Below are 27,121 nucleotides of genomic sequence, written 5' to 3' on the forward strand. Positions count from 1 at the left end.
AAACAGAATCAAATCGGTTGGTAAATATTGTATCACCAAAAGTATAATCTCAGCTAGCTTGTCATTTGTCTTTGTGATAATGGATATCCTGACCCTGGATAGTGTCAACTAAGCCCAGGACTCAATCTGTGCTGAATTTGGGTGGTGTAAGAAATGCCTTATGGTTGATTCTCTCAGTTGACAATAATAATAATAATAATTTAATCATGTTTGGATTTTTAGTCCACTTTTGTAAAGGATAAGAACAAAAGAATAGCCATGCTGGGTCAGAGCAAGGTCTCCAACAGTGGCAAGTTTGGGTTGCAAGTACCTGGCAGATCCCCCAGTAGTTGATCGATTTCTTGTATCTCACTCCCAGGGATAAGCGCTGGCTTTCCCAAGTCTATCTAGCTAATAACTGTTTATGGACTTTTCCTTTAGGAACTTGTCCTAAAGGACAAGTTTGAGCCTCACCATGGGCCTGATTTACCAAAGCTTTTCTTCCCTCGATCCAAGTGAAGATCACAATGGTTTACATCATGACAAATATTTTTGGTAGGCAATTACAATCACATGATGTGTTCATATATCATAAATTTTAGCGAAAGACATGTACATTGACTAAGGCAGAGGGGAAATATATAGGGATGAAGTAGTAGGGAAGAGGTAGCATTTTTAACAAAAGATGCTGAAGAGAAATAAAGGAGGGGGGTTGAGCGAGGGTGTTTCAGATACATTAATTTGTGTTGGGTTGGAAAGAAAGTGATAAGGGGTCCTGAAGGTAGATTCATCATGAGTTTGTCAGTATAGGAACAAGTGATGATTTCAGAAAGGTTAAGTGAGATTGTAGGAATTTTGAAATAACCACATTATGAGGTCAGCTCTGAATTTTTTGGGTTCAGTAGTTAAGCGCAGAGTCTCAGGTAAAGAGTTCGAAAATGTAGGACCTGCAATGGAGAATATATGGTCTCTTATCTTTGTTAGGTGTGTATTCTGCAATGAGGGCACAGATAATAGTCCTTTATTATGAGATCTTAGTGATCTCTGTGGCATGTATGGATGTGGCGCCATCCTTACCAAGCCAGCGTGGTCAGAATCGAGGGAGGAATGTATTAATGTTAAGACCTTGTAATGGATTCGGGATTGTACTGGTAGCCAGTGCAGAGCTATCAGTGATTGTGAGATGTGATCAAATGTCCTGGATCCTTTTAGGAGTCTAGCTGCAGCATTTTGTAGTAGTTGTAGTTTTTTTTATAAGACCTTTAGGTGCTCTAAGTAGAAGGGAGTTACAGTAGTCCGAAAAAAATGAGGGTTTGTAGTACCATACGGAGGTTTACTTGAGTCAGCAATAGTTTTAATCAATGTAATAATTGTAGTTTAGCATAGCCTGATTTGATTAATTTGTTTACGTGTTTTTCCATGGTTAGGTTCTCGTCAATCTGTACTCCTAGGTCCCGAACTTGGTCTGACGGTGTAATACTGAAGTCACTCAGTTCCATTGTCTGCGGAGGAGTTATTGAGAGATTCCTTCATAGCAGAATGATTTCCATTTTTTTGTGTTTAGAGATAGTTTGAGATTGGAGAGATCATGTTGAATAGCCTTCATGTATGATGCCAGCATCTTTACTGTATTTTCAACGGAAGTAGTGTAAGGAATGTAGAACTGAATGTCATCAGCCATATAGGTAGAAGGTGATTCCAAGATCAAAGACTAATTTGCATAGTGCGAGCATGTACATGTTAAAGAGAGTTGCAGATGGTACTGAACCCTGAGGGACACCAGTGTTGATTTGGAAGGTGTTGAAGATATGGTTGCTCAGTTTGACTTAGAATATCCTTTCAGATAAGAAAGAGGTAAACCACTTCATGTAGTGTATTTGGATTTTCAGAAGGCGTTTGACAAAGTCCCTCATGAGAGGCTTCTACGAAAACTAAAAAGTCATGGGATAGGAGGCGATGTCCTTTCGTGGATTACAAACTGGTTAAAAGACAGGAAACAGAGAGTAGGATTAAATGGTCAATTTTCTCAGTGGAAAAGGGTAAACAGTGGAGTGCCTCAGGGATCTGTACTTTGACCGGTGCTTTTCAATATATATATAAATGATCTGGAAAGGAATACGATGAGTGAGGTTATCAAATTTGCGGATGATACAAAATTATTCAGAGTAGTTAAATCACAAGCAGACTGTGATACATTACAGGAGGACCTTGCAAGACTGGAAGATTGGGCATCCAAATGGCAGATGAAATTTAATGTGGACAAGTGCAAGGTGTGGCATATAGGGAAAAATAATCCTTGCTGTAGTCACACGATGTTAGATTCCATATTAGGAGCTACCACCCAGGAAAAAGATCTAGGCATCATAGTGGATAATACTTTAAAATCGTCGGCTCAGTGTGTTGCAGCAGTCAAAAAAGCAAATAGAATGTTAGGAATTATTAGGAAGGGAATGGTTAACAGAATGGAAAATGTCATAATGCCTCTGTATCGCTCCATGGTGAGACCACACCTTGAATACTGTGTACAATTCTGGTCACCGCATCTCAAAAAAGATATAGTTGCGATGGCGAAGGTACAGAGAAGGGCAACCAAAATGATAAAGAGGATGGAACAGCTTTCCTATGAGGAAAGGCTGAAGAAGTTGGGGCTGTTAAGCTTGGAGAACAGACGGCTGAGGGGGGATATGATAGAGGTCTTTAAGATCATGAAAGGTCTTGAATGAGTAAATGTGAATTGGTTATTTACACTTTCGGATAATAGAAGGACCAGGGGGCATTCCATGAACTTAGCAAGTAGCACATTTAAGACTAATCAGAGAAAATTCTTTTTTACGCAACGCACAATAAAGCTCTGGAATTTGTTGCCAGAGGATGTGGTTAGTGCAGTTAGTGTAGCTGGGTTCAAAAAAGGTTTGGATAAGTTTTGGAAACACACTCACAGAAAGGTAATGGGGATGGGGTGAGTGTGTGAGAACAAGAAGGGCTGATGTGAGAAAATGTATGAAAGAGCACCACAGAAGGATATTGGTGGGAAGAGGTGATTATGGATGAATGGGAGTGAAAGTGAATTAGATAGATGATGATTGGGGGAGCAGGACAAGGGATGATTTGGGGTGAGGGAGTTAGTCTGGAGGAGATGGAAGAACACGAGAGAGGGTAAATAAAATTAAATGGCTGAGAGTAACAAGCCAGATAGCAGGAGATAGATGGGGAAGCACACCAATGATGGGGAGATGAAGTGCTAAGAGACACAGGTTTGAAACAGAGAGAACTGGGAACAAGTGATTCAGATTTGTCCAATAGAAATCAGGCAATCTTCCCCTTCCCCCTTCTAACTGGCAGAAGGAGAGCAGTTTTTTTTTAGCTATGTACACTTACTCTGCCAGCTTTAACCTGACATCTGAATGCGTGGGAACCTGCAATCTTGCTGGACGTGCTGGCCAACATACTCAGACAACAGAATAAGACGCACAGAGGTCAAAAAGTGCTGCTTTCCTCCTTCTGGCAGCTCCAATATAAAGGGTGTGCGAGATGTGCAGTTGCATAGGGAACCACAATTTCAGGAGTGCTACTAATCGCAGCAATCCCTGGAGACCTTCCCCATCTTTCTCAACCCCCCCCCCCCCCAGCTATAGAGGGTGCCGCTGACCTCAGCACTCTGGAAAGGTAACCCCCCCCCTCCCCAGGGGTAGCTCAAGGCAATCTGCTGCCTGAGGCGAGGGATGAGATGGCGTCCCCTCCTCACCTGCACTCTCCTCTTCCCCTTCTCCCTTTTCCACACACACCCATACATGCTTATACACATATACACTCATTCACTTCTCTCCATCTTCCATACACACGATACACACACACACACAAACTCATTTACACACTACACCCCCACTGCCATCTCATACACCCACACACCCCACCACCCTCTCATACACCCACCCCACCACCCTTACCCACACACCCATACATACACACATCCTTACCCACCAACCCTTTAACGCAGAGATCCATTCACACCCACCCTCCCTTTCATACACATACACCTTTCATACATACACAAACCTACTCATACATACTCACTCCCACACACTCCCTCATACACACTCACAAAATACATCCCTGCAGCCTCCTTTCTCTTTCTTTGGTTGCTGCCAGCCTGGGCTCAGTGGCAGCCCGCAGTTTCTTTTTTTCTTTTTTGGCCACCACCAATGACCCGCGGCTTCTTTTTCCTTTCTCCGCCACCGCCAGCCTGGGCTCTAGCAGCAGCAGCACGTGGCTTCTTTCATGTTTGTTGACCGCCCCCAGCTCCAGCAGCGGCCTTTCTTTTTTTCCTTGGCTGTGCCCACGCCCTTCTTTTAATTTCTTGGCTGCTGGTGACCTGAGCACTGGAGGTGGCCCGCTGCCTCCTTTTTTTATGCCCCGCTACCACCAATCTGAGATCCGGCAGCGGCCTGCAGTCTCCTTTCTCTTTTTTTGGCTGCCATCAGTATGGGTTCTGGAGGTGGCCTGCGGTCTCTCTTCTGTTTTGGCTGATGGTGGCCCACAGTCTCTCTTCTCTTTGTCTCCACGCCACCAGTACTGCAGGTTTTCCTGCCTGCAGAGTTGTTTGCCTGAATGAAGGGTGAGGCGGCTGTGGCAGGAAAGTTTCAGAGGGCAATTTTGCCACCTCAAAATCTTGCCGCCTGAAGTGGCCGCCTCACTCTGCCTCATTATAGCACTGTCCCTGCCTACCCCCCCCCCCCCCCCCAATAGAGGGTGCTATTCCTAGTGTCCACTTAAGGCACCACCAGCAATAAAAACATCCCTGCTTGATAGTGGAAAGGAGGGAAAGAGGTGAAAATCATGCAAAATTTTGGTTTGGTGTGCCAAAGAAATTGAACAAAACTGTGCCACGAAATAAAAAAGATTAAGATGCACTGCCCTGGAGGATTTCAGCCAGTCCCCATCCTCTAGAATGTGGAATAGAGCTTAAGACATGCTGGCATGAACCAATAAAGCCATGACACTTCAGCACTCACACAGAAATGGTGAATCAAACATCTGAAATAATTCAAATTGTAAGTTTTCCTTACCACTGCTTTAGTTGAGCTTTCTTGTAAATCCCAGAGTAATAAATTATTATCAGCCAGTGCAATTAGTTTTTTGCCATCACCCATTGGTTCCCACGCAATACTGAAAAAAAAAAAAAAAAAGTCACAACTAAAATTAGAGTATGCTACTTTTGTTTTTCACATCACCAAAAAGAGAAGTAGTGGACTATATAATTATTTTCTGTATTTAGTAAACAGTCACTGATTAACTGTGCAGTAACAACAGTCCCAGTTTCTTGTGGCAGATTTTTCAAGATTTTTCAAGCAAGAGTAAGCAAATTCTATGGCAATTCCAATGGCAAATTTGTATAATTTTGCATAAAGTTTTACATCTCTAATTATGAAAAAGAAGTCTTTTTTTTTTTTTTTTTTTTTTAACTAAAATGAACTGAAGAATATCTTTTTCGTTGGGGGTGAGGGGGGGGGGGGGGGAGCCAGCAGCCAAGCAAATCAACCAAGCTCCGTCCCCCAACTCCCACATCCAATGTATTTCTTTACATTTACAATTTGTCATTCTTTCTTACATACATTTTTTACAAAGATCATATATTATAATTATTCATGCATTAACCAATCAAAAAAACGTGGTGACAGAAAACCAGACTATGGTAAAGGAGAAAACCACAAAACAGGATTTAAAATAGAAGTGTCAATATTAACCAACTATTCTGTATTATGTAAGGAAGGAAAAAAGAGAAGATCATTAAGTACCATGAAATGTAATCAGAGACTAAGAAAATGTGGCCTAAAGATACACAAACAGTGCTAATTGTTTGCGCATCAGTCACCTTATTAAAAAGAACTTCCAAGTTCATGTCGATATGTTGTCTGAATATATTACACTGTATAAGCTCCAGAAAGAAGCTCTTTGGCACAATGCAAGTATTATTAAGAACACAAACAGTAAACTAAATCATGCTGGCTGTGTCCCATTAAATCATGTCTATGTAAATGTTCTGTGATTTTATTCTATATATCAGTTCCCGTGAATTTCCTGGAATTGAAGTCAGGCTTACCAGTCTATAGTTTCCCAGATTACCCCTAGAGCCCTTTTTAAATATCGGGATTACATTGGCCACCTTCCAGTCTTCGGGTATAACGGTTGTTTTTGATGATAGGTTACAAATTAATTGTAATAGGTCTGAAATTTCATTTCTGATTTCTTTCAGAACCCTAGGATATATACCATCTGGTCCAGGTGATTTACTAGACTTCAGTTTGTCAATCTGGCCTTCTGCATTTTTCAGGTTCACCATGATTTGGTTCAGTTCTTCTGAATTGTCACCCTTGAAAACTCTCTCTGAAATGGGTATCTCCCCAACATCCTCTTCTGTAAACACCAAAGCAAAGAATTTGTTTAGTCTTTCCACAATGGCCTTATCTTCCTGAAGTGCTCCTTTAAACCCTCTATCATCTAACAGTCCAACAACTCCCTTGGAGATATTAGCTCTAGCACAGCACCCATTTGTGCCTCACGTGGGCAGGCTTATTACCCCCACCCCCAAAAAAACCCAACTTATTGGTGCTCTAGGCAACTACCTATTTTGCCTAATGGAAGTATTGACCCTGAATTTGATTTAAAAGAGAGCAACACAAGGGATAAAACATGGCCTGCTTGCTCTGTCTACTCCAAACTCACCCCTCCTCAATTCTTTCCTTCAGGACAGAAGGGGAAGGACCAGATTAGAGAGCAGATGGCTTCGCTCACCTGCTCCAGACTCAGTATCACCCCAGCTCTCCTGTTCCCTGCAAACTGCTTAGAAGGAGAGGGGCTGGAGTAGAAAGCAGAGAGATTAGTTTCCTTCTGGGAAATGTGGAAGGAATTAAAACCCCAAAAGAAACTTGAGTTACTAATCCAAAATGGAAAAACATGGCCTGATCACTTCTAGCACCTATATAAAGAGATTAAATCCAAAGATCTCATATAAGAGCAAACACACACCTAAGAGAAATTAAAACTGCTGGAAAGGGCAATACCAAACACCACTTGACACCCTTATAACAATGCAAGAAATCTAAGAATGCCTCCAGATACTTATGCCTAAAAAGCATGTGGCCTTGATAGTACATGTTGTATCCGTCGGTTCCTGACGCCCTCTCTCCGCCCTCCTCACATCTTTGGCGCCTCCCTCTTCGCCAGTGGGAAGACTGGCTGCCGCGGCGTTTCTCCGCCGAGGTCCTCTGGTGTCCCTGGACCAGCTCCACGCTGCTGACCACCATGTTTCCTGGAGGCCTAGGGGTGCGCGCACGGCGTGGCCCCGACTGAAGTACTGGCAATGGCGCGAACCTCGGGGGCGTCCCCCGAAGATGACGTCACCCGCAACAGATATTTAAAGTCTTAGAATTTGCTAACACATCGAGTTAGCAAGGATATGGATTCGTTCTATCTACGCTACTCTGCCTCCTTGGACTAACCAGGGGTACTTGCCCTTGGGGGCCTTGCTCTCTCTTTCTTTGTAGATTGCAGTCTGGAACTGGTACTCGCTCCTCGAGCCTGGAAGTCAGCACTGCCTACTACATCTGTGAGTTACCATCGCTCTCTCAGAGCTTTCCTTGGAACCAGGTACTCATTCCTCGAGGGCCTATACTTTCCAGCTCCTGGGCTTCTATGAGACATTGTGTGAGTCTTACCATCTGGTTTGGTACATGAACTCTGCTTACCCTGCCTACTCACTATATTTCAGTTTCTCTACAGCTCAGCCTCCAGGGATCGCTATTCCAGCTTCTGAGGGACTACAGCCCAGCCGGGCATTCCAGCTCACTACTGCCACCTCTGGTGGTTCAGTATACAGTCTAATAAAATAATTAGTGTGTGTCTGTCTCCATACTCTGAGCCTGACCGGTGGTCCCTCTCGAGGTCTCCCCCGGGTGCATGGTAATCTGCCACTGGTCCAAGGATCCACACACAACTCTCCTAAATACTATAGTTTGCTAACTCCTATCTGATTGCTCCTCCCATCAGATAGCGGTTTCAGAACAGATTGCTAACTCCATGGATCCGGCACAACTGAGTGCTTTGCAGGCCATACCGGGCCTGACCCAGCGCATTGTGGAACAGCAAAATGCCTTGGAGAAACTTACTGCAGCATTTCATCAGTTACACACACCGAAGGTTCAAGGTACAACCCTCCAACCAAGAAGGTCAGTCACTGGAGGTAACTTTGAAGACTGCTGTACCACTGGCGGCTCCAATCCGCTTTTCCAGAGAAATCCAGAAGACCCAGGGCTTTTTGAACCAGTGCTGCATGCACTTTGCCTTTCAGCCATCTCTATTCCCTACAGATCTCTCCAAGACTACCTACATCCTTTCATACCTGGATGGTAGGGCTCTGTCTTGGGCATCCACCTTGTGGGAACGCAAGGACTCTATTTTGCAGGACATAGAAGGATTTATGGACTTGTTTAAATCCGTTTTTGATCACACTGCTCGAACTGTTGTTGCCGGTTCTGCTTTAGTGGATTTGAAGCAAGGCAGCAGATCTTTGGCTGAATTTGCCATAGAGTTCAAAACTCTTGCAGCAGAACTCCGCTGGGACCCTGTTACGCTCTCCTCCTCCGAGGGGAGGAGTTAGCAATCTGTTATCACTCACCCTGCCAGGAGGGCGGCGTTAGCAATCTGTTCTGCTTTCCCCTTGAAAGGGGGAGCAGTTTGCAATCTGTCATGATCTGCTCCTCCAGAAGGGAGGAGTTAGCTATCTGTAGTGCTTACCCCGCCAGGAGGGTGGAGTTAGTAATCTGTTAGCGAACTGCTGTTAGATGCTCCTGTAAGGGAAGAAGGTAGCAATCTGTTATGGATCAACTTCCCAGGGAAGAGGAGCTGGCAATCTGTTCAATGATACTCTTCTGAGGAGAGGAGCTAACAATAGGTATATTGTACTTCACTACTGAGATAGCAATCTATCATGTCTCTGCTACGGAATAGCAATCTGTTATATATAGGCTGCTGGCAAGTCCCACAGAAAGAGGTAGCTATCTATATAATACTTCCGTAAGCAGTGTTAGTGGTCTGTAGTGGTTGGCTCCCACAGCATGACAGTAGTGTAAGGAATGACCACTTAGAGGAAATGGTGAATCCCAGGGCCGATGGCAGAAGACAGCGCCCCCAGGAGCAGATCCTGAGAAGAACCACCGGCTAGGCTAGAATATGAAATAAACACAAATAGTTCTTTATTAGGCTGGAAGCTGGACCACCAGTGGTGGCAGTAGTGAGTCAATGTGTCCTGCAGGGCTGAAGTCCTTCTGATACTGGAATATAATCTCTGGGTTGCTGAGCTGTAGAGAGAGACTAGAAGTGTGAGTAGACAGGGTATACTGGATACAAGATGGTACACTCACAATAGTAGATGTCTGCAATGGTTTCTATGCCATAGGAGCACTGGTTCCTATAAACAGTCTGTAATAAAAACTCACAATAGCAGTATATGAAATGGCTTCTAGAGTAGAAGAGAGTTTGTAAAGGATTCTAGGAACATGGGCCCTCGTGGAGTGAGTACCGGTTCCTATTTGCAATCTTGCCAATATAACTCACGATCTCCGTACCTGCGATAACGTCTTGGACGGAAGGGAGTCTTCAGAGCTATAGGAATGTAGGCCCTCATGGAGCGAGTACCAATTCCTATCTACAATAGAACTCACTATGTTCACGTCTGCGATCGCTTCCAGGCAATGAGGAGTCTTCTGAGTATTCAGGGATGTAGGCCCTCGAGGAGCGAGTACCGGATCCTGTCTTGGCAATCTGAAATCAAGAAGAGAGAGCGGAGCCCCCATGGAGCGGGTACTCCTGGTAAGTTTGAAAAGGCTGAGCAGTGAAGAGAATTCCCCTGGCTGACTCGGATCGTTGTTGCAAGTAGCGTGGACTGCTGGAGCAAGTCCAATTGGAGTTCCTTGCTAACTCGCTAGAGGTTAGCAAACAAAGACCTTTTAAAGTGAAAATGGATGACGTCACTACGGGGGACGCCCCTGAGGTTCGCGCACTTGCTGGTACAAAGTCTGGAGCGCGTGCCCTTATGTCATCAGGAACATGGCGGATCCGTAGTGTCAAGCCAGCCCGTCAGAAGGGTTAATTTCACCAAGCACAGACATACAACTAACCCAAATCATTTTGAATGTTTTGAAATGTTTGTAATCCGCCATGGAACAGTCATATTTGTGCGGCATATAAATTCTTTTAAATAAATACATTAAAAATTTAAATAAATATAGAGAGATCTGAATCATCAGTACTATTAGTAAACTGTTCTGTAATGTCCACAAAAATGAACACTATGATTCTTAATGAACACCAAAAGTCTACACAGAAGTCAGATTGGGTTCCTTGCAAAACACAGAACTACTATCCACATCTTAACGCTACAGATACTAATCAACAACCTGTAAAAAAAAACAACACACCTCCTTAGGGAGAATATTTGTCTTTTTTATTGACTTTACAAAAGTCCATGATTCTGTTTGGCATCCTTGTCTCAATCTTAAGCCTATGAAACTGAATAATTAAATCCATGTATTCATCTACCAGCTGTAAGGTAAAAATAAACAGTATGAGACAGGGATGTAGCTTGAGTTCCACTCTCCAATACCTACATCAATGGTCTCCCTAAAGTATTGGAGATATCTTCAGCCGCAAACTAAAATGATTCAGAAATACATTTTCTGCTAAATGCAGCTGATCTGGTCATTTTATCCTCTACCCCAGAAGTTCAATAAGAGACCCTAAACCTGTTAGACACTGACTACAAATCACAGACCTAACAATTAAACCTGGAAAATACAAAAATCATGATTTTCCAAAAAAGGCCAAAAATCCTCTAATACAAATTCAAATTCTTACTAATAAACATGTTGAGCATACCCTAGACTATATTATACCTCTTTAAGAGCCTTATATGAAACAGAAAGACCTTTGGACAAATACAACATCCCCCGTAAAACTAAGATTACAATTATTCATTAACATTTTAACCAATATGGAAGTGAGGTCTGGTGTTTATCATTAACCCCAATCTATACAGAATGGGACAGAACCGCAATAGTCATCCTGCCGTTATGAACAGGCTTGTGGACCCTTGGACAGAGGGGAGGATGGTATACCTTAGGAGGTGGATCCTGAGGTTCCCCCGTCGGGAGGCGGGGCAGAACAGAAGATGTGACCGACTGACCCTCGGCACTGAAGACTGAGGCGACTGTGGAGAAGGCGAAGAATTGAGACGTCAGAGAAACCAACTGGGTCTTCACCACTGGAAGCCCACGTTCCCCTGGGAGGAGCCCATAGGGACCCGGGCCACTGGGACTTAGGTGGACCTATGAGAGTTCGAGGAGTCGTGAGGTCGGTGCAAGGGCTGACTGGAACTTCGCCTCTGGAAGCCCGTGGTCCCCCCGGGAGGAGTCCGAGGAGACCCGGACCACTGGGACTTAGGTGGGCCCTTGGAGACGATGGTCCAGAAGAAGTACAAGGTCGAGTGCCAGAGGGTCATCGCTTACCAGTCCGAGGTCACACACCGAGGGATCACCGCTTGCCAGTCCAAAGTCACACACCAGGAATCACCGCTTGCCAATCCGAAGTCTGATACCAGGAATCACAGAGACGAAACAGGAACCAGGAAGCAAGGATCCAAAGCACAAGAAGACTCACCGAAGCAAGCAGACTCGAACAACCAAGGAAGTTGCCAAGACAAGGAATGAGCAGAGGAAGTTCCCTTATATACTTCCCCAGGTCTGAGTCATAGGAAGCAGGTGTAGGCAATTAAAGGGACGAGGTCCCTTTAAATTCAGAAAGGAGGCATGGCCTCACGCCTAAGATGGTGGCAGCCATCTTGGATTCCAGGCCGCGGAGGAAACCGCCCGACGCCACGAGGGAGGAGCAGGGACGGCTCCCAAGCCCGGTGTCCATTGCAGAGACCTGCGCCGGCGCGTGGGAATGACAGGCCCCAGCTTCCCGCAACCTCCCCGACGCTGCCCTAGAACTATACCTCCTATTGGGAGGTGCAGATTGGAAAACTGCTTCAGATCCCTATACAGAAAATACATGCTAGCAGAATACCTCACCACTTCAAACATGCAAGTCACAGACACACTCTCACCAAATTCAGAATAAGTGATCACTGACTAGAAATAAAAATATGCAGACAAAAACTGATTTGGAAACCTCAAGCAGACAGACTCGATATGCAGTGTAGCACTGGATAAATAGAAAGAACAATGCATTTTTTTCCTGTGCTGTGCAAAATGCAAAATCATCAGAGATGCACATTTCCCAAAGCTGACAGAGAAAAACACAGACTTCCCTCGAAAGAATGAGCACAAAAAAACACTACATAATCCTGAGGGAAGAGGAGGAAACAAGAGAAAAAGCAGCTGTAGCAGCAAAATATGTGGTATCATGCCACCAGGTTAGAAATGTAATCTGACCAGGAACAATATGGACCAGCAACAAAACCTGAAACTTGTCCTTGTACTTTCTGTGACCTGTAATTAAATATTACTGTTTTGTAATTTTTTTCTTCTCCTTTTTATTTTAATCATTCAAAGGTTTATATTCAAATACCTGGATAACTTTTGAGTCATCCGGATAAATGCTGAGTTTTGAACATCTTATCTGGATAAATTCCACGCTTACACTACCAGCTTTCTACTTTGGCTAGCCCGCCAATATTGGAGGGCCATTGATTGCAATTTCCTCCAAAGTTAAAACGCTGGTGGTCCTTTTGGGCTCCAGTTTTTCTATGAAACCATATTTTGGGCAGGCAGTGCAGAGGGCACTTTTTCAACTTAAGATAGCACAGAGACTATGGCCTTTTCTTGATTCTTATACTTTAAAGACTGTAGTGTATGCTTTAGCTTTTGTTGCTTGATTATTACAATGTTTTGTTTGTGGCTCTGCTATTAGGTTCTAATTGGTACAGAATATGGCCATAAGAACATAAGAAATTGCCATGCTGGGTCAGACCAAGGGTCCATCAAGCCCAGCATCCCGTCTCCAACAGAGGCCAAACCGGGCCACAAGAACCTGGCAAGTACCCAAACACCAAGAAGATCCCATGCTACTGATGCAATTAATAGCAGTCGCTATCCCTAAGTAAACTTGATTAATAGCAGTTAATGGACTTCTCCTCCAAGAACTTATCCATACCTTTTTGAACCCAGCTACACTAACTGCACATCTTCTGGCAACAAATTCCAGAGCTTAATTGTGTGTTGAGTGAAAAATAATTTTCTCCAATTAGTCTTAAATGTGCTACTTGCTAACTTCATGGAATGCCCCCTAGTCCTTCTATTATCTGAAAGTGTAAATAACCGATTCACATCTACTCTTCAAGATCTCTCATGATCTTAAAGACCTCTATCATATCCTGCCTCAGCCATCTCTTCTCCAAGCTGAACAGCCCTAACCTCTTCAGCCTTTCCTCATAGGGGAGCTGTTCCATCCCCTTTATCATTTTGGTCGCCCTTCTCTGTACCTTCTCCATCACAACTATATCTTTTTTGAGATGCGGCGACCAGAATTGTACACAGTATTCAAGGTGCGATCTCACCATGGAGCGATACAGAGGCATTATGATATTTTCAGTGTCTACCGATGAATTCAGGTCTTTCGCCCTATAAAGGGCCTCCCACAACCCTCATGCTTTGACTCAGCAATGGGTCAACTACCTCAAGGTAATGTGAGTTTCTGCTTCGATGACTTGCCTTCCTTGTCTTCAGCCTTGTCCAGCCTTGCCTTCCTTGTCTTTAGCCTTGTTCAGCCTTGCCTTGCTTTCTTCATCTTCAGTCTCATCTAGCCTTTCATATTTTCTATGGACTTATCTCCAATACCAACCATAGCAGGTGACCTGACCATCTTTGTCTGCTGCCAGCATCGACCATAGCCTGTGATTTAACCATCCTTGTCTGCCGCCAGTCTTAACCATGGCGTGCCCTTGGAATCTCTCATTGGTCTTCACCAGAGTCTTAAGGGCTGGACCCTGGAACCCAAAGGCTCAACTGGAGGGGATAAATGCTAGTAAAGGTGAAGATCTAGCCGAGTCTCTGCACCATGCTCTCTGCCAGTTGGCAGTGAGGACCTACTAGACCTTCCCAGTAGATAGCGTCAACCTCATTCCAACACAAGGGTCCACAACTCTAACCCGGCAGAGTATCTACAGGAGCAGCAGCAGGTGCCCAATCAGGTCACCATAGCCCTGGAGAAATTGGCTGTCACAATGGATGCCCTGAGGGAGGAATCTACTCCAAGACCAACAACTCTACCTCCTCAGGTACTACTTGTTCCGCCTGACCTCTACCTCAGCTACGACCATGTCTATGTTTCATGGGGAATACCAGACAATACCATGGCTTTATAAACCAGTGTCGGATTCATTTCCAGTTACAGGCTGCAATGTTCCCTGACGACCAGACCAAGATCACTTTTATTCTCTCTCTCCTGGGCAGCAACACCTTGGCATGGGTGTCCCCTCTTTGGAAGCACAAGGATCCCATACTCCAAAACCTAGCTAGCTTTCTCCAGGTATTCTACCTCATTTTTGACAAGCTAGGAAGGGTCACCGTCTGAGACACTGATATGTTACAGATCCGACAGGACACTCGAACCCTCTCGGAGTATGCCATTGAGCTCAGGACGCTTGTCTCTGAACTGAACTGGAGCAAAGACAAGTCTCATGGCCACCTCCCTGGTAGGATGCATAAAAGACGAGCTCACAGCCCAGGAACGTCCCACTTCACTGGATGATGTCATTGCCCTGGCCAGGTGTATAGATCACACTCCAAGAGGGGATATGCGAGCACAAGTCTTGATGCATCTTCCCCTTGGCACCCTGCTTCCAGCATCCTCTCTCTCCGCCTTTGACTCGATCTCAAAAGCCCAAAGCTCAGGACGAACCCATGCAATTGGATAACAGCCAGCTGATGGCCCAGGAAAACGCATGTTGTAGACCAGTGGTTCTCAACCGGTGTGTCGTGAATCACCAGTGTGTCGCCAAGCACACGCAGGTGTGTTGCCACACTTCCCGGTCCCCTGCTGACCCAGCTGCTCCCCCTACCCAAGCAAGATAGGTCCTCCACACAGGCTTAAAATGCTGAAAGCCTGGGCGGAACGCAGCAGGAGAGCTGGAGTCAGCAGCAACAGCATGCTCTCTTCTTCCCACCTCCCCACCCGCGGCCCGGAAGAGGAAGTGGTGATCAGCGGGTACGTGCATGGGAAGAAGAGACCATGCTAGTGCAGGCAGCGTCGGCCTGAACAAAAGAGAGGCGCAGCCTGAGGAATGAGCAGTGCGGCTCGGAGAAAAACGAAGAACGTCGTCAACCCCCCGCAGCCGATGGGCCTCCTTGCTCCGCGAAGGCTGAAAATTAAGTAGGTTGCTGCTGCCTTTAGAGTTAGAAGTGGAGAAGGCTGCTGCTGCCACCGCTAGTTTGGAGGACAGGGGGAGAGTGAGTGAATGAGCAAGCATGTGTGTTTGAGATCCTATGTGTGTGTGAGTGAGATAGCATGTATGTGAATGATTGAGAACTTGTACATAAGAACATGCCATACTGGGTCAGACCAAGGATCCATCAAGCCCAGCATCCTGTTTCCAACAGTGGCCAATCCAGGCCATAAGAACCTGGCAAATACCCAAAAACTAAGTCTATTCCATGTTACTGTTGCTAGTAATAGCAGTGGTTATTTTCTAAGTCAACTTAATTAATAGCAGATAATGGACTTCTCCTCCAAGAACTTATCCAATCCTTTTTTAAACACAGCTACACTAATTGCACTAACCACATCCTCTGCCAACAAATTCCAGAGTTTAATTGTGCATTGAGTGAAAAAGAACTTTCTCCGATTAGTTTTAAATGTGCCACATGCTAACTTCATGGAGTGCCCCCTAGTCTTTCTATTATCCGAAAGAGTAAATAACCGATTCACATCAACCCGTTCTAGACCTCTCATCATTTTAAACACCACTATCATATCCCCCCCTCAGTTGTCTCTTCTCCAAGCTGAAAAGTCCTAACCTCTTTAGTCTTTCCTCATAGGGGAGCTGTTCCATTCCCCTTATTTATTTTGGTCACCCTTCTCTGTACCTTCTCCATCGCAATTATATCTTTTTTGAGATGCGGCGACCAGAATTGTACACACTATTCAAGGTGCGGTCTCACCATGGAGTGATAGAGAGGCATTATGACGTTTTCCGTTTTATTCACCATTCCCTTTCTAATAATTCCGAACATTCTGTTTGCTTTTTTCACTGCCGCAGCACACTGAACCGACAATTTCAATGTGATATCCACTATGATGCCTAGATCTCTTTCTTGGGTGGTAGCACCTAATATGGAACTTAACATTTTTAACTATAGCATGGGTTATTTTTCCCTATATGCATCACCTTGCACTTATCCACATTAAATTTCATCTGCCATTTCAATGCCCAATTTTCCAGTCTCACAAGGTCTTCCTGCAATTTATCACAATCTGCTTGTGATTTAACTACTCTGAACAATTTTGTATCATCTGCGAATTTAATTACCTCACTCGTATTTCTTTCCAGATCATTTATAAATATATTGAAAAGTAAGGGTCCCAATACAGATCCCTGAGGCACTCCACTGCCCACTCCCTTCCACTGAGAAAATTGTCCGTCTAATCCTACTCTGTTTCCTGTCTTTTAGCCAGCTTGTAATCCACGAAAGGACATCGCCACCTATCCTATGACTTTTTACTTTTCCTAGAAGCCTCTCATGAGGAACCTTTAAAGCTCCTTCTGAAAATCCAAGTACACTACATCTACCGGTTCACCTTTATCCACATGTTTATTAACTCCTTCAAAAAAGTGAAGCAGATTTGTGAGGCAAGACTTGCCTTGGGTAAAGACATGCTGACTTTGTTCCATTAAACCATGTCTTTCAATATGTTCTGTGATTTTGATGTTTAGAACACTTTCCACTATTTTTCCTGGCACTGAAGTCAGGCTAACCGGTCTGTAGTTTCCCAGATTGCCCCTGGAGCCCTTATTAAATATTGGGGTTACATTAGCTATCCTCCAGTCTTCTGGTACAATGGATGATTTTAATGATAGTTTACAAATTTTTACTAATAGGTCTGAAATTTCATTTTTTAGTTCCTTCAGAACTCTGGGGTGTATACCATCCGGTCCAGGTGATTTACTACTCTTCAGTTTGTCAATCAGGACTACCACATCTTCTAGGTTCACCATGATTTGGTTCAGTCCATCTGAATCACTACCCATGTGAAAGAGAGTATATGTGTGTGATTGAGAGCTGGTTTAGGTGAGGGAGCATGTGAGTATGTGATTGAGAGCCTGTGTGTAAATGAGAGAAAGAGAGAGAGCATGTGTGGCTGTGTGTGATTGAAAGCTGGTTTAGGTGAGGGAGCAGGTGAGTATGTGATTGAGAGCCTGTGTGTAAATGAGAGAGAGAGAGAGAGAGAGAGAGAGAGTGAGAGAGAGAGCATGTGTGTCTGTGTGTGATTGAGAGCTGGTTTAGGTGAGGGAGTATGTGATTGAGAGCCTGTGTATAAGTGAGAGAAAGAGAGAGCATGTTTGTAAGCATGTGAATGAGAGTCTGTGTGTGAGAGAAAAGGGCAGCATGTATGTGTGTGATTGAAAGCCTGTGTGGCCTGAAAAGATAGACAGCATGTGTGTAAATGTGTAATTAAGAGCCTATATAAGTGAGAGAGAAAAAGCATGTGTATATGTGAGCGATTGTGAGCCGGTGTGAGAGAGAGAGAGGAGAAAGTTCCAAGCAAACCACTCCTCATCCTGCTAATTCAAAACAATCTCAGGGCACCTGGATATCAAACGTTCCCAGATATGGAGAGCAAAACATTTTTTGTATCCTTATTATTTTTCATTACTGGGTCTTTGTGTCTGCTATTTTGAAATATTTTATTGGTATCTAGAAATTTTTGATATGAGTTTCTAATTATTGGATATTCCCATTCATCTGCTGTTTTGAAATAATCTGTTCTTTTTGTTAGTATGGTTTTACTGCTACTGATTTTATATTTCTTGATTTGTTTATAAGGATAGGTGATGTTTCTTTTTTTTCCTTTGTTGCACTGCATACAGAGACTCTGGCTTGTTGCGGTTTCCAATTCAGTTTTTGTCTGTATGCTTCTTATGCGTTTTGGTCTCTTTATTCTTTGTTAGATGAGGGTCAGCACATGTGATTCAGGTGAGGTTCTCTGCTGGTGTGTAGTTTCTGTGTAGGGCTCTATAGCAGCCTGACTTGGTCAGGTTCCTAATAGGAGATGTATTGGTGTGTTAAGGCCTGGGGTAATATTTTCAGTGTTCCCTTTTCTTAGGTGAGGTGGCTACTGTTAAGTGCTGGAAATTGATGCTGTTTTGGTGTGGGATGTTTACTGTTTATGCAATTTCTGTTCAGACAGAACATGTATCTTTTCCTTGTGCATTCTTAACAATAAAAATAATACTGGACCTTTATTTTTTATTTCCGCCGTAAATTGTAATGAGCAGTGGGTCACACATGTGAGTGTGATCTGTTAGGTGTGTCACGATGGGAAAAAGGTTGAGAACCACTGTTGTAGACAACAGGACCTGTGTATGTACTGGGATCCAGGACACCTGGTGGCCCACTGCCCAGAGAAACTGGGAAACTTCTGTGCCTAGGGTTAACTGGGTTGACTGGGGAGATAACCCTAGGCCAAACTTCTTCCGGTCCCCAACTCCTAGTCCCTGTAGCTATTGCCCAAGGCTAGATCCATTTCTTCTCTCAGGCATTCCTGGACTCTGGTGCTGGGGAAATGTCAGAGATCAGGCCATGGTGAAACACTACCATTTACCTACACTTTCCCTGAACAACCGCTTATTGTTTCATCCATCTATGGTGACCCCCTCCCAGGCAGGATCACATTGCACTGTCCCGTTCACCTTCCACATCAGCGTACTCCATTCTGAGTCTATTACTCTCTATGTCTTATCTCGAGCGGTCAAACCAATTGTCCAGGGCCTTCCTTGACTGCAAAGCACCAACACATCATCAATTGGTCCTCACTTGAATTGGCCCACTGGGGGCCATCCTGCTCTTCCTCCTGTCTTGCTTTTGTTGCTCCTTTGGCTCCCCTTACTATTGCTGCTACCCAGACCAGGCTACCACCACAATATCCGGAATATTTGGATGTGTTTCCAAACAGCAAGCTGAGACAATGCCTCTTTGCTGCTCCTACAAGTGCGAGATCAAGCTCTTCCCACGCAGGGACCCTCCATGAAGTAGGGTGTACTTGCTCTCAGGACCAGAAACCAAGGCTATGAGTGAGTACATCCAAACAAAACTTTGCCAGAGGCTTTATTCATCCATTATCCTCATCTGTGGAGCAGGCTTTTTCTTCATAGCTAAAAAGAATGGAACACTGCGACCCTGCATAGACTACAGAAGTCTGAATGCTATCACCAAAAAGGATCACTACCCTTTGCCTTTGATATCTGAGCTATTAAATCAAATACAGGGAGCTAGAATCTTCACTAAGGTGTATCTCCAGGGTGAATGCACCCTCATCCGAATCAAGTGTGGGGATGAATGGAAGACCACCTTTAATACAAGAGATGGACACTATGAATATTTAGTTATGCCCTTTGGTCTGTACAATGCCCTGGCAGCCTTCCAAAAAATGGTGAATGATATTTTCTGGGACCTCCTCTTCCCTTCTATTATGGTGTACCACAATGACATTCTCATCTTTTTCTGCTCCTTGTCTACTTACAGGTCTCATGTAAAACAGGTACTACACTGCTTATGCAAAAACCACCTGTACGACAAATTGGAAAAATGCCTCTTCAAGCAAGAGAGCCTGCCCTTCCTGGGGTACATCATCTCCAGCACCGGTCTCAACATGGACCCCGCAAAACAAAAGGCCATCCTGGAATGGCTTCAGCTGGTGGGCTTACAGGAACTACAAACATTTCTTGGATTTGCCAATTACTATTGACAATTTATCCATGGATATTCTATGCTGGTTGCTCCACACACGGCCTTAACCCAAAAGGGAGCAAATACTAGAAACTGGACATCGGAAGCAGTTGAAGCCTTCCAGAAGTTTAAATAAGTCTTCACCCAAGGAATGTGTCTCCGGCATTTGTATACTTTCCTTCCTTTTGTGCTTGAGGTAGATGCCTCTTCCCTTGGTTGGGGTTGGGGTTGTCCTCAGTCAACACAGCACAGAAGGAAAACTACTACCTTGTTCATTCTTCTCTCAAACATTTTGTCTGGTGGAGAAAATCTTTACTATCAGAGAGAGAGAATTTCTCGCCGCTAAATTTGCCCTGGAAGAGTAGTATCATCTCCTGGAGGGCTCTCAATACAAAATCACCATTTACACAGATCATAAAAACCTAGAATATCTCCCGCAGGCTCAACATCTCAATCCTCAGCAGGCCCACTGATCCCTCTTCTTTTCTCAATTTGTCTTCGAGTTCTGCTACCGAGCTGCTAAGAACCATTACTGAGCAGATGCATTATCCTGTTCCTTCCTAAATTATGATACCACAGAAGCACTGCGACATATCAATCCGGCAAGGATCCTTCTGGCCTCCACCACCTCAATTTTGGCAGGGAAGACCACTGTTCTCATGAGACTCTGGGAAAGAGGTTTGAAATGGGCGCACGATTACTGTGTAGCAGGGCACTAAGGAATGTCCAGACCCCCTGAACTTCTTCAGAGCCACTATTGGACGCCACTCTCCAAGCAAGATGTAACACACTATGTAAGGTCCTGCCCAACCTGCACACAGAACAAAATTGATTGTGCCTGATCCTGTCAGCCCCCAGGGAACCTTGGGCCCACATATCCACCGACTTTGTGGTGGATCTTCCCCTCACACACAACTCCTCGGTGATATGAGTTCTCCAAGATGGTTCTCCAAGATGGTTCACTTTGTGCCTCTTGCTGGGCTCCCCTCAGTTCCTGAACTAGCCTTCCTCTTTGTACAACATGTTTTTCAGTTACATGAATTACCATTCCATATTCTCTCCAACAGAGGCATTCAATTTACTGCCCATTATTGGAAGGCCCTTTGGTGCAAGTTTAGCTTCTCTCTGGAATTCACTATGGCCTTTCATCCCCCAAGGCAATGGGAAGACCGAAAGAACTAACCAGAGCCTCAAAACCTCTCTCAGATCCTATGTCAACAGAAGGCAGGACAATTGGGCCCCTCTATTGCCTTGGGTGGAATTCTCCCACAACAATCACATAAACAGGGTTAACGGTTCTTCACCCTTCCAAATGGTGTATGGAAAATATCCAGGGGTGCTATTCCCACTTCCTCTCACTGGTTGATTGCCCGGCAGCCTGTCTCACTGCTCAGGAACTCCATGTCCTCTGGTCTCGGACCACTCAACTAATATCGCAGGCTGCTACACAAGCAAAACAATATGCTGATTCCAAACATCGATCAGTACCACAACTCAACGACCTGATGTGGCTGAGCACCAAATACCTACGCCTCAGAGTTCCTTCCCTTCGTCTGGCACCATGTTTTATTGGACCATACCCCATTCAACAGTAGATGGATCATGTCATGTTCCACATGTCCTTGTTGAAACTATTAATCCTCTCCTGGCCCTCCAGGATGCTTCCTGCTGCCATGAACATAACTGATAGAGAAGCACACAATTTGAGGTGGAAGACATTTTGGATTGTGTAGATGGCGTGGAAAACTTGAATACCACATTGCCAGGAAGAATTTTGGCCCAGAAGAAAATTCATGGGAAACCATTATCAACCTTCAAGCACTGCACCTGATATGGGCTTCCATAGACAGTTCCCAACTAAACCAAAGCCTGAGGAAGGGGCTTAAGAGGTGAGCACAGTTACGTTTTTTGGCTCACTCACTCATTGCTGCCGGGCTGGGGAATGCTGCTACTCTGAGCGGTCAGAAGGATGCCACAGGACACCACCGATGGAACTCTGCAGTCAAACGCCGCCCCAACCCCCCCCTCCAGTGCACCTCTAGGCTTGTGCGCAGGACTTAACCCTTCTTAAAGGGCCCACGGCAGAAAATCTCCACTGGCGCTTACTGATGACATCAGGCCCTTCACCCTATAAAGGGCCTCACTTGGCACTCACACTTCGCCTTAACAATGGGTCGACTACCTCCAGACAGTGTGAGTTGCTGCTTCAGTGTCTTGCCTTCCTCATCTTCAGCCTCATCCAGACTTGCCTTGTCTTCCTTGTCTTCCTTGTCTTCAGCCTTATCCAATCTTGCCTTGCCTTCTTCGACTAGCCTTGCTTGTCTTCCCTTGGACTCATCTCCAGTACCGACTATAGTCTGTGGCCTGATATTCTTGTCTGCTTCTAGCCTCAACCATAGCCTCTGACCTAACTATCCTTATGTCCTGCCATCCCTGACCACATCCTGCGCTTGGACTTTCTCAATGGTCTTCACCAGAGACTATCACCTAAGACCTGCCAGCCCCCGGAACTCAAAGGCTCAACCTGAGGGGAAAGGGGCTGGGGTAAAGGTGAAGATCCAAATGAATTTCTGTACTATGCTCTCTGCCAGTTGGCAGTGAGGACCTACTGGGCTTTACCAGTAGTTAGTGTGAACCTCACTTCAACATAAGGGTCCTCTGGGTACTCTTAGGCAAGTTAACCCCCACAAATTTAATGATATCCTGCCAAACATGTTCCCAGAAATTGTAAAACAATGAGGCCTGAGTATAGGAACATTTGGGACACACATAGGAGTTCACAATCCCCATTTTGAATGCCTTTAATAGGGACACCACTAAACTATGAGCAATATGAAGATGCTGATCCCACAGATATCAAATATTGATAGTTAGCAAGGAAGCACTCCCCAAAATCCACTTCTATGGGTATATCTTGTTCCCATCTAATCATGACCTCCGCTAATAACTTAAAATCCATATGCGTTTGTAAAAATTTATACATGGAGGATAATTTTAAACTCCCCACTGGTAAATTAGTAATACATTTTGGAACGCTTTAGAGGTTAAAGGACCAGCATTCCTTGAAATGACTGATCTAATATAACTGGCCATTTGATAACAGGCCAAAAAGTCAAAGTTTAAAACCTAGATGTACTTGGCAGTGGGCAAAATCATATACACTATTCATATGTGGATATAGTTGCGATGGAGAAGGTACAGAGAAGGGCGACCAAAATGATGATAAAGGGGATGAAACAGCTCCCCTGTGAGGAAAGGCTTTTCAGCTTGGAGAAGAGATGGCTGAGGGGGAATATGATAGAGGTGTTTAAAATCATGAGAGGTCTAGAACAGGTAAATGTGAATCAGTTATTTACTTTTTCGGATAATAGAAGGATTAGGGGGCACTCCATGAAGTTAGCATGTGGCACATTTAAAACGAATCGGAGAAAGTTCTTTTTCACTCAACGCACAAACTTTGGAATTTGTTGCCAGGGGAAGTGGTTAGTGCAGTTAGTATAGCTGGGTTTAAAAATGGTTTGGATAAGTTCTTGAAGAAGTGCATTGTCTGCTATTAATCAAGATGACTTGGAAAATAGCCACTGCTATTACTAGTATCAGTAGAGTGGGATATACTTAGTTTTTGGGTACTTGTAGACTGGATTGGCCACTGTTGGAAACAGGATGCTGGGCTTGATGGACCCTTGATCTGACCCAGTATGGCAATTTCTTATGCTCTTATATTCTTATTGTGGTTCAGGGAAAGTTGTGCCACCGCACTTGCACTTATCCAGAGCTGGGTTGGCGATTGAGCGGGTCTGTGAATACAGCAAAATTTAAAAGAAATCGGGAGCGACACTCAGAGCACAGCAATCAAGTATCTGCTGGCTTCATTGCATCACGTGACTACCATTAAGCATATTTTAATAAGGCCAATAATGTATTTTAGGGATCATCAATAGTCTACTTTCCACCATCTGGGTTTCCAACGCTAAATTTTTCCAACACAGGTAGTGTTCAAAATATTTGTCCTGGCTGAAATCATTGCTGAGCTCAGTTGATTTTCGTACAATTAAACAGGTTATGGTTCTCACCCCTCCAGATTACTACAATTTGCTGTATATAGGCAACACAATGTCTATTTTACAAATTTTGCAATTGGCTCTCAATACATGGTGATAAACACAAACTTAAGAGATACTATATCTTCTCTAGTGCTTTAATCTTTACATTGCTTCCTGGTTCATTTTAGAATTAAATACAAAATTGCCATGCTACTACATAAACTCTTATCACATGGGACTTCTCCTTGGATCTGGGTGACTCTTTGTATTTATGCCCCATCATGCACTTTAAGATCCTCACAGCATGATTTGTTAGAGGCTCCTTTTTCCCAGTTTGCTCACCTCACTGAGACCAGAGTGTGAGCTTTTTCAATAGTTAGTTTGATATTTTCTAACTCATTTGCTAAGTCCTTGCATTCCATTTCTTGCACACAGGCCTTCAGAAAACATTTTACATTGCATCTATTTAGACAAGCTTTTGAATTGGGAGGTTAAGATTCTTCACATTCCTTGGCTATGCTGACATTGGCTATTATTAGTTGTGTTCTCTCTCCACGATTACTTTTTTAATTAATGCTCACATTTTTATTATTTATATAGTTTTTTTTTGTGAATGCTTTGCAACCTGCCTTGGACTATATAAAGGCAGGGAATAAATCTTTCTAAATAAATAAATAAATACAAATAAGCCTTCTCAAATAGTTTTTTGCCACAGCCTCAAACTGGGTGAATGACCATAAAGCATTTTAGTACACAAAAAGCATTTTTGTTTAAATAAGGGATACATAAAAGGATTTTATGGGCAAAATTATAGTTTCAGATAAGGATATGGAAATATTGTGCAAAATTCTGCAGGTCAGTTTGTATACACAGTTTTTAAATAGTGTATCTTTTGTGTGTTTAATATTTTCCAAATTCAAGGAATGCAATCAACCCAAAACTTGCACAAGCTGCACTGTGCAGCAAACTCTAGCCTGATTCAAAGATCTAAAACTTTTGTTATAAGTTCTAAAGCACTTTTTGCAGAAGGTTTTGCTTAAAAAATTCTTTGATGCAATTTTTTTCATTCCAGAAGCTGCATGAGATTAAATCTTTGTGCAAAAAATGCACCATTTCAAATCTGTGCAAGCAATTGACTTGCAGACCTTTTGCACTTTTTTTTTTTTTTTACCCGAAACTTAAAGCTAGTCACATATTGAAAATGGGTCAGAGAACGTGTTAAAGTTCAAAGACCCGTTTTAAAAATTATGACAAAAACCAACAGGGCAAAAAAGGGTAAATTTTCAACATTTTAGTCTGTAGATCGAGTGTTAGGGTTTATAGGACAGGGTGAAAGGATTCGGGATAACTTGGGGGAGTGCAGGATGAAGAACTGGAGGGTTCTAAAAGACCGATATTAACTGGACAAACTGGTGAATTAACTGGAAAACTGGGAAAATGCCTTGCGGGAGCATGTTTTAAAATCTGTTTACATACGTGCATAAAAGCAGACAAAGTCCTATAGAAAGCTAGTGTGCTAGCTGTGATAAAGTAACCTCTTAAAATTAGGAGCATGCTTATGCGTGGTTGATGTATTTTAAAACGTGTGTGCACGATTTAAAATTCCAGCATATCTTCATTCATGCGACAATACGTGCATGTATGGGCACATAAACGCTTCTTTTTAAATTACAGTCTTAGTATAAGCCATGGTGAAAGTACTCTGGAAACAAAAATCACAGAAATAATAATCTAGACAAATATGTTATGTTATATTCTATTATGCTATATTACATTTATAGATTGCTTTCCTTAAACAAAGTTCAGCTCAAAGAGGTTTATATCAGAAATTACAATATAATAAATATGGAAGGCGGAAGCCGTACATGCATCTGAATGAAAACCAAAGCAGAAATACCTATAAACTTAAAGAGGTTTGAAAAAACATGTCAAGAGGACTAAGTTTTTGCATCCAGTATCAAACCCACTTGGTTTCTAGAATGCCTTGTATTCTCTTCTTGTTTTATAGAGGCTGAACAATCAACATTGCAGGAAGTGAGATGAGAGAATGATTGTGGAAGCAAGTTAACAGCACAGCACCAGCTGGCAGTTTCTTAATGTGTGTTGATTCAAGCCTCAGAGATCTAATGCTCATTCCAGATTCCTAGCAGGAGATAAGATTTAGAGTCAGCATGGACGAGTGGTAGAAAATAAGAAAGAAAGAAAATGAAAATCTAGTAACATCCCACTGGGTAACCCCAATAACTGAGGGAGAGAAGGGACTGTAAAGCTGAGCAGGAGATGTGGATGGGCAGGCTAGTTGGGCCATATGGTTTTTATCTGCCATCATGCTCTATGTTTTTTTGGCATCAGGACAGTGGTACCCTTATGCCTTGCAAAATGATCTTAAACAGCAGTCAGAAGAGTGCCTATTTTTGAACTCTAAATTATGGAAGTATATCAAAATTAAACAGGAAGGTATACTAATACACGGTCTACCTATTTGTGAATAAATGCACTATAGTAAATATTTTGTATCAAAATTCTGCTTCCCCTATGTATTTGCAGATAGTGTCAAACTGCAATTCTTTTTGGTTCTTGGGATAGCCCTAATGAATATGTATGGAATATATTTGCATATAATTAAGGGGCCACACGCACATGAATGTCATGCATATTCATTCGGGATAGCCTGAAAACTAGAGCGGTTTGCAGCCCTTGAGGATTGTAGTTTGACACTTCTGTTGTAATACCTTAAAGCAGTACTGCTAACTAGATTCATTCCAAATTTCACCATGCTTTTCTTGCCTCCCCTTTTGATGTCTTTCACTGGAATTATTTCTATTATATTTTAACACATTTTTGCAAAACAAAGGGTACACTTTTAATTAAGGTGACACCATCTGTCTAAAAAGCACCTTTCATGATTTCTCTCTTCTATTGTTCATTCTGTGTTGGTAACTTGCATATATCCATCTGATCAGGGCTTAATTTGTAGAAAAAAAGGAAGTGGAACTGTGGAGTGGGGAAGGAGGGATGCAGAGTGGTGGGAGCAGAGCCAGGGTAGGGAGAGAGGAAGAGGGGGGCCTAGCAGGGCCAGGTGTGAACTCTCACCTACAT

At 43.5% G+C, this 27,121-nt stretch overlaps 1 protein-coding gene across 1 annotated transcript in view; it reads right to left on the bottom strand.

Annotated features, from left to right (window-relative positions):
• EIPR1 (EARP complex and GARP complex interacting protein 1) overlaps window positions 1-27,121 on the bottom strand; it is a 486,875-nt gene that overhangs the window by 151,933 nt on the left and 307,821 nt on the right. Inside the window, exon 5 of the mRNA XM_029595793.1 lies at window positions 5,046-5,145. Coding sequence (XP_029451653.1) covers window positions 5,046-5,145 — 100 coding nt within the window. The remainder of the gene's footprint in view (window positions 1-5,045; window positions 5,146-27,121) is intronic.

Source organism: Rhinatrema bivittatum, chromosome 3 (genome assembly GCF_901001135.1).
Source record: "Rhinatrema bivittatum chromosome 3, aRhiBiv1.1, whole genome shotgun sequence".
Taxonomy (NCBI): domain Eukaryota; kingdom Metazoa; phylum Chordata; class Amphibia; order Gymnophiona; family Rhinatrematidae; genus Rhinatrema; species Rhinatrema bivittatum.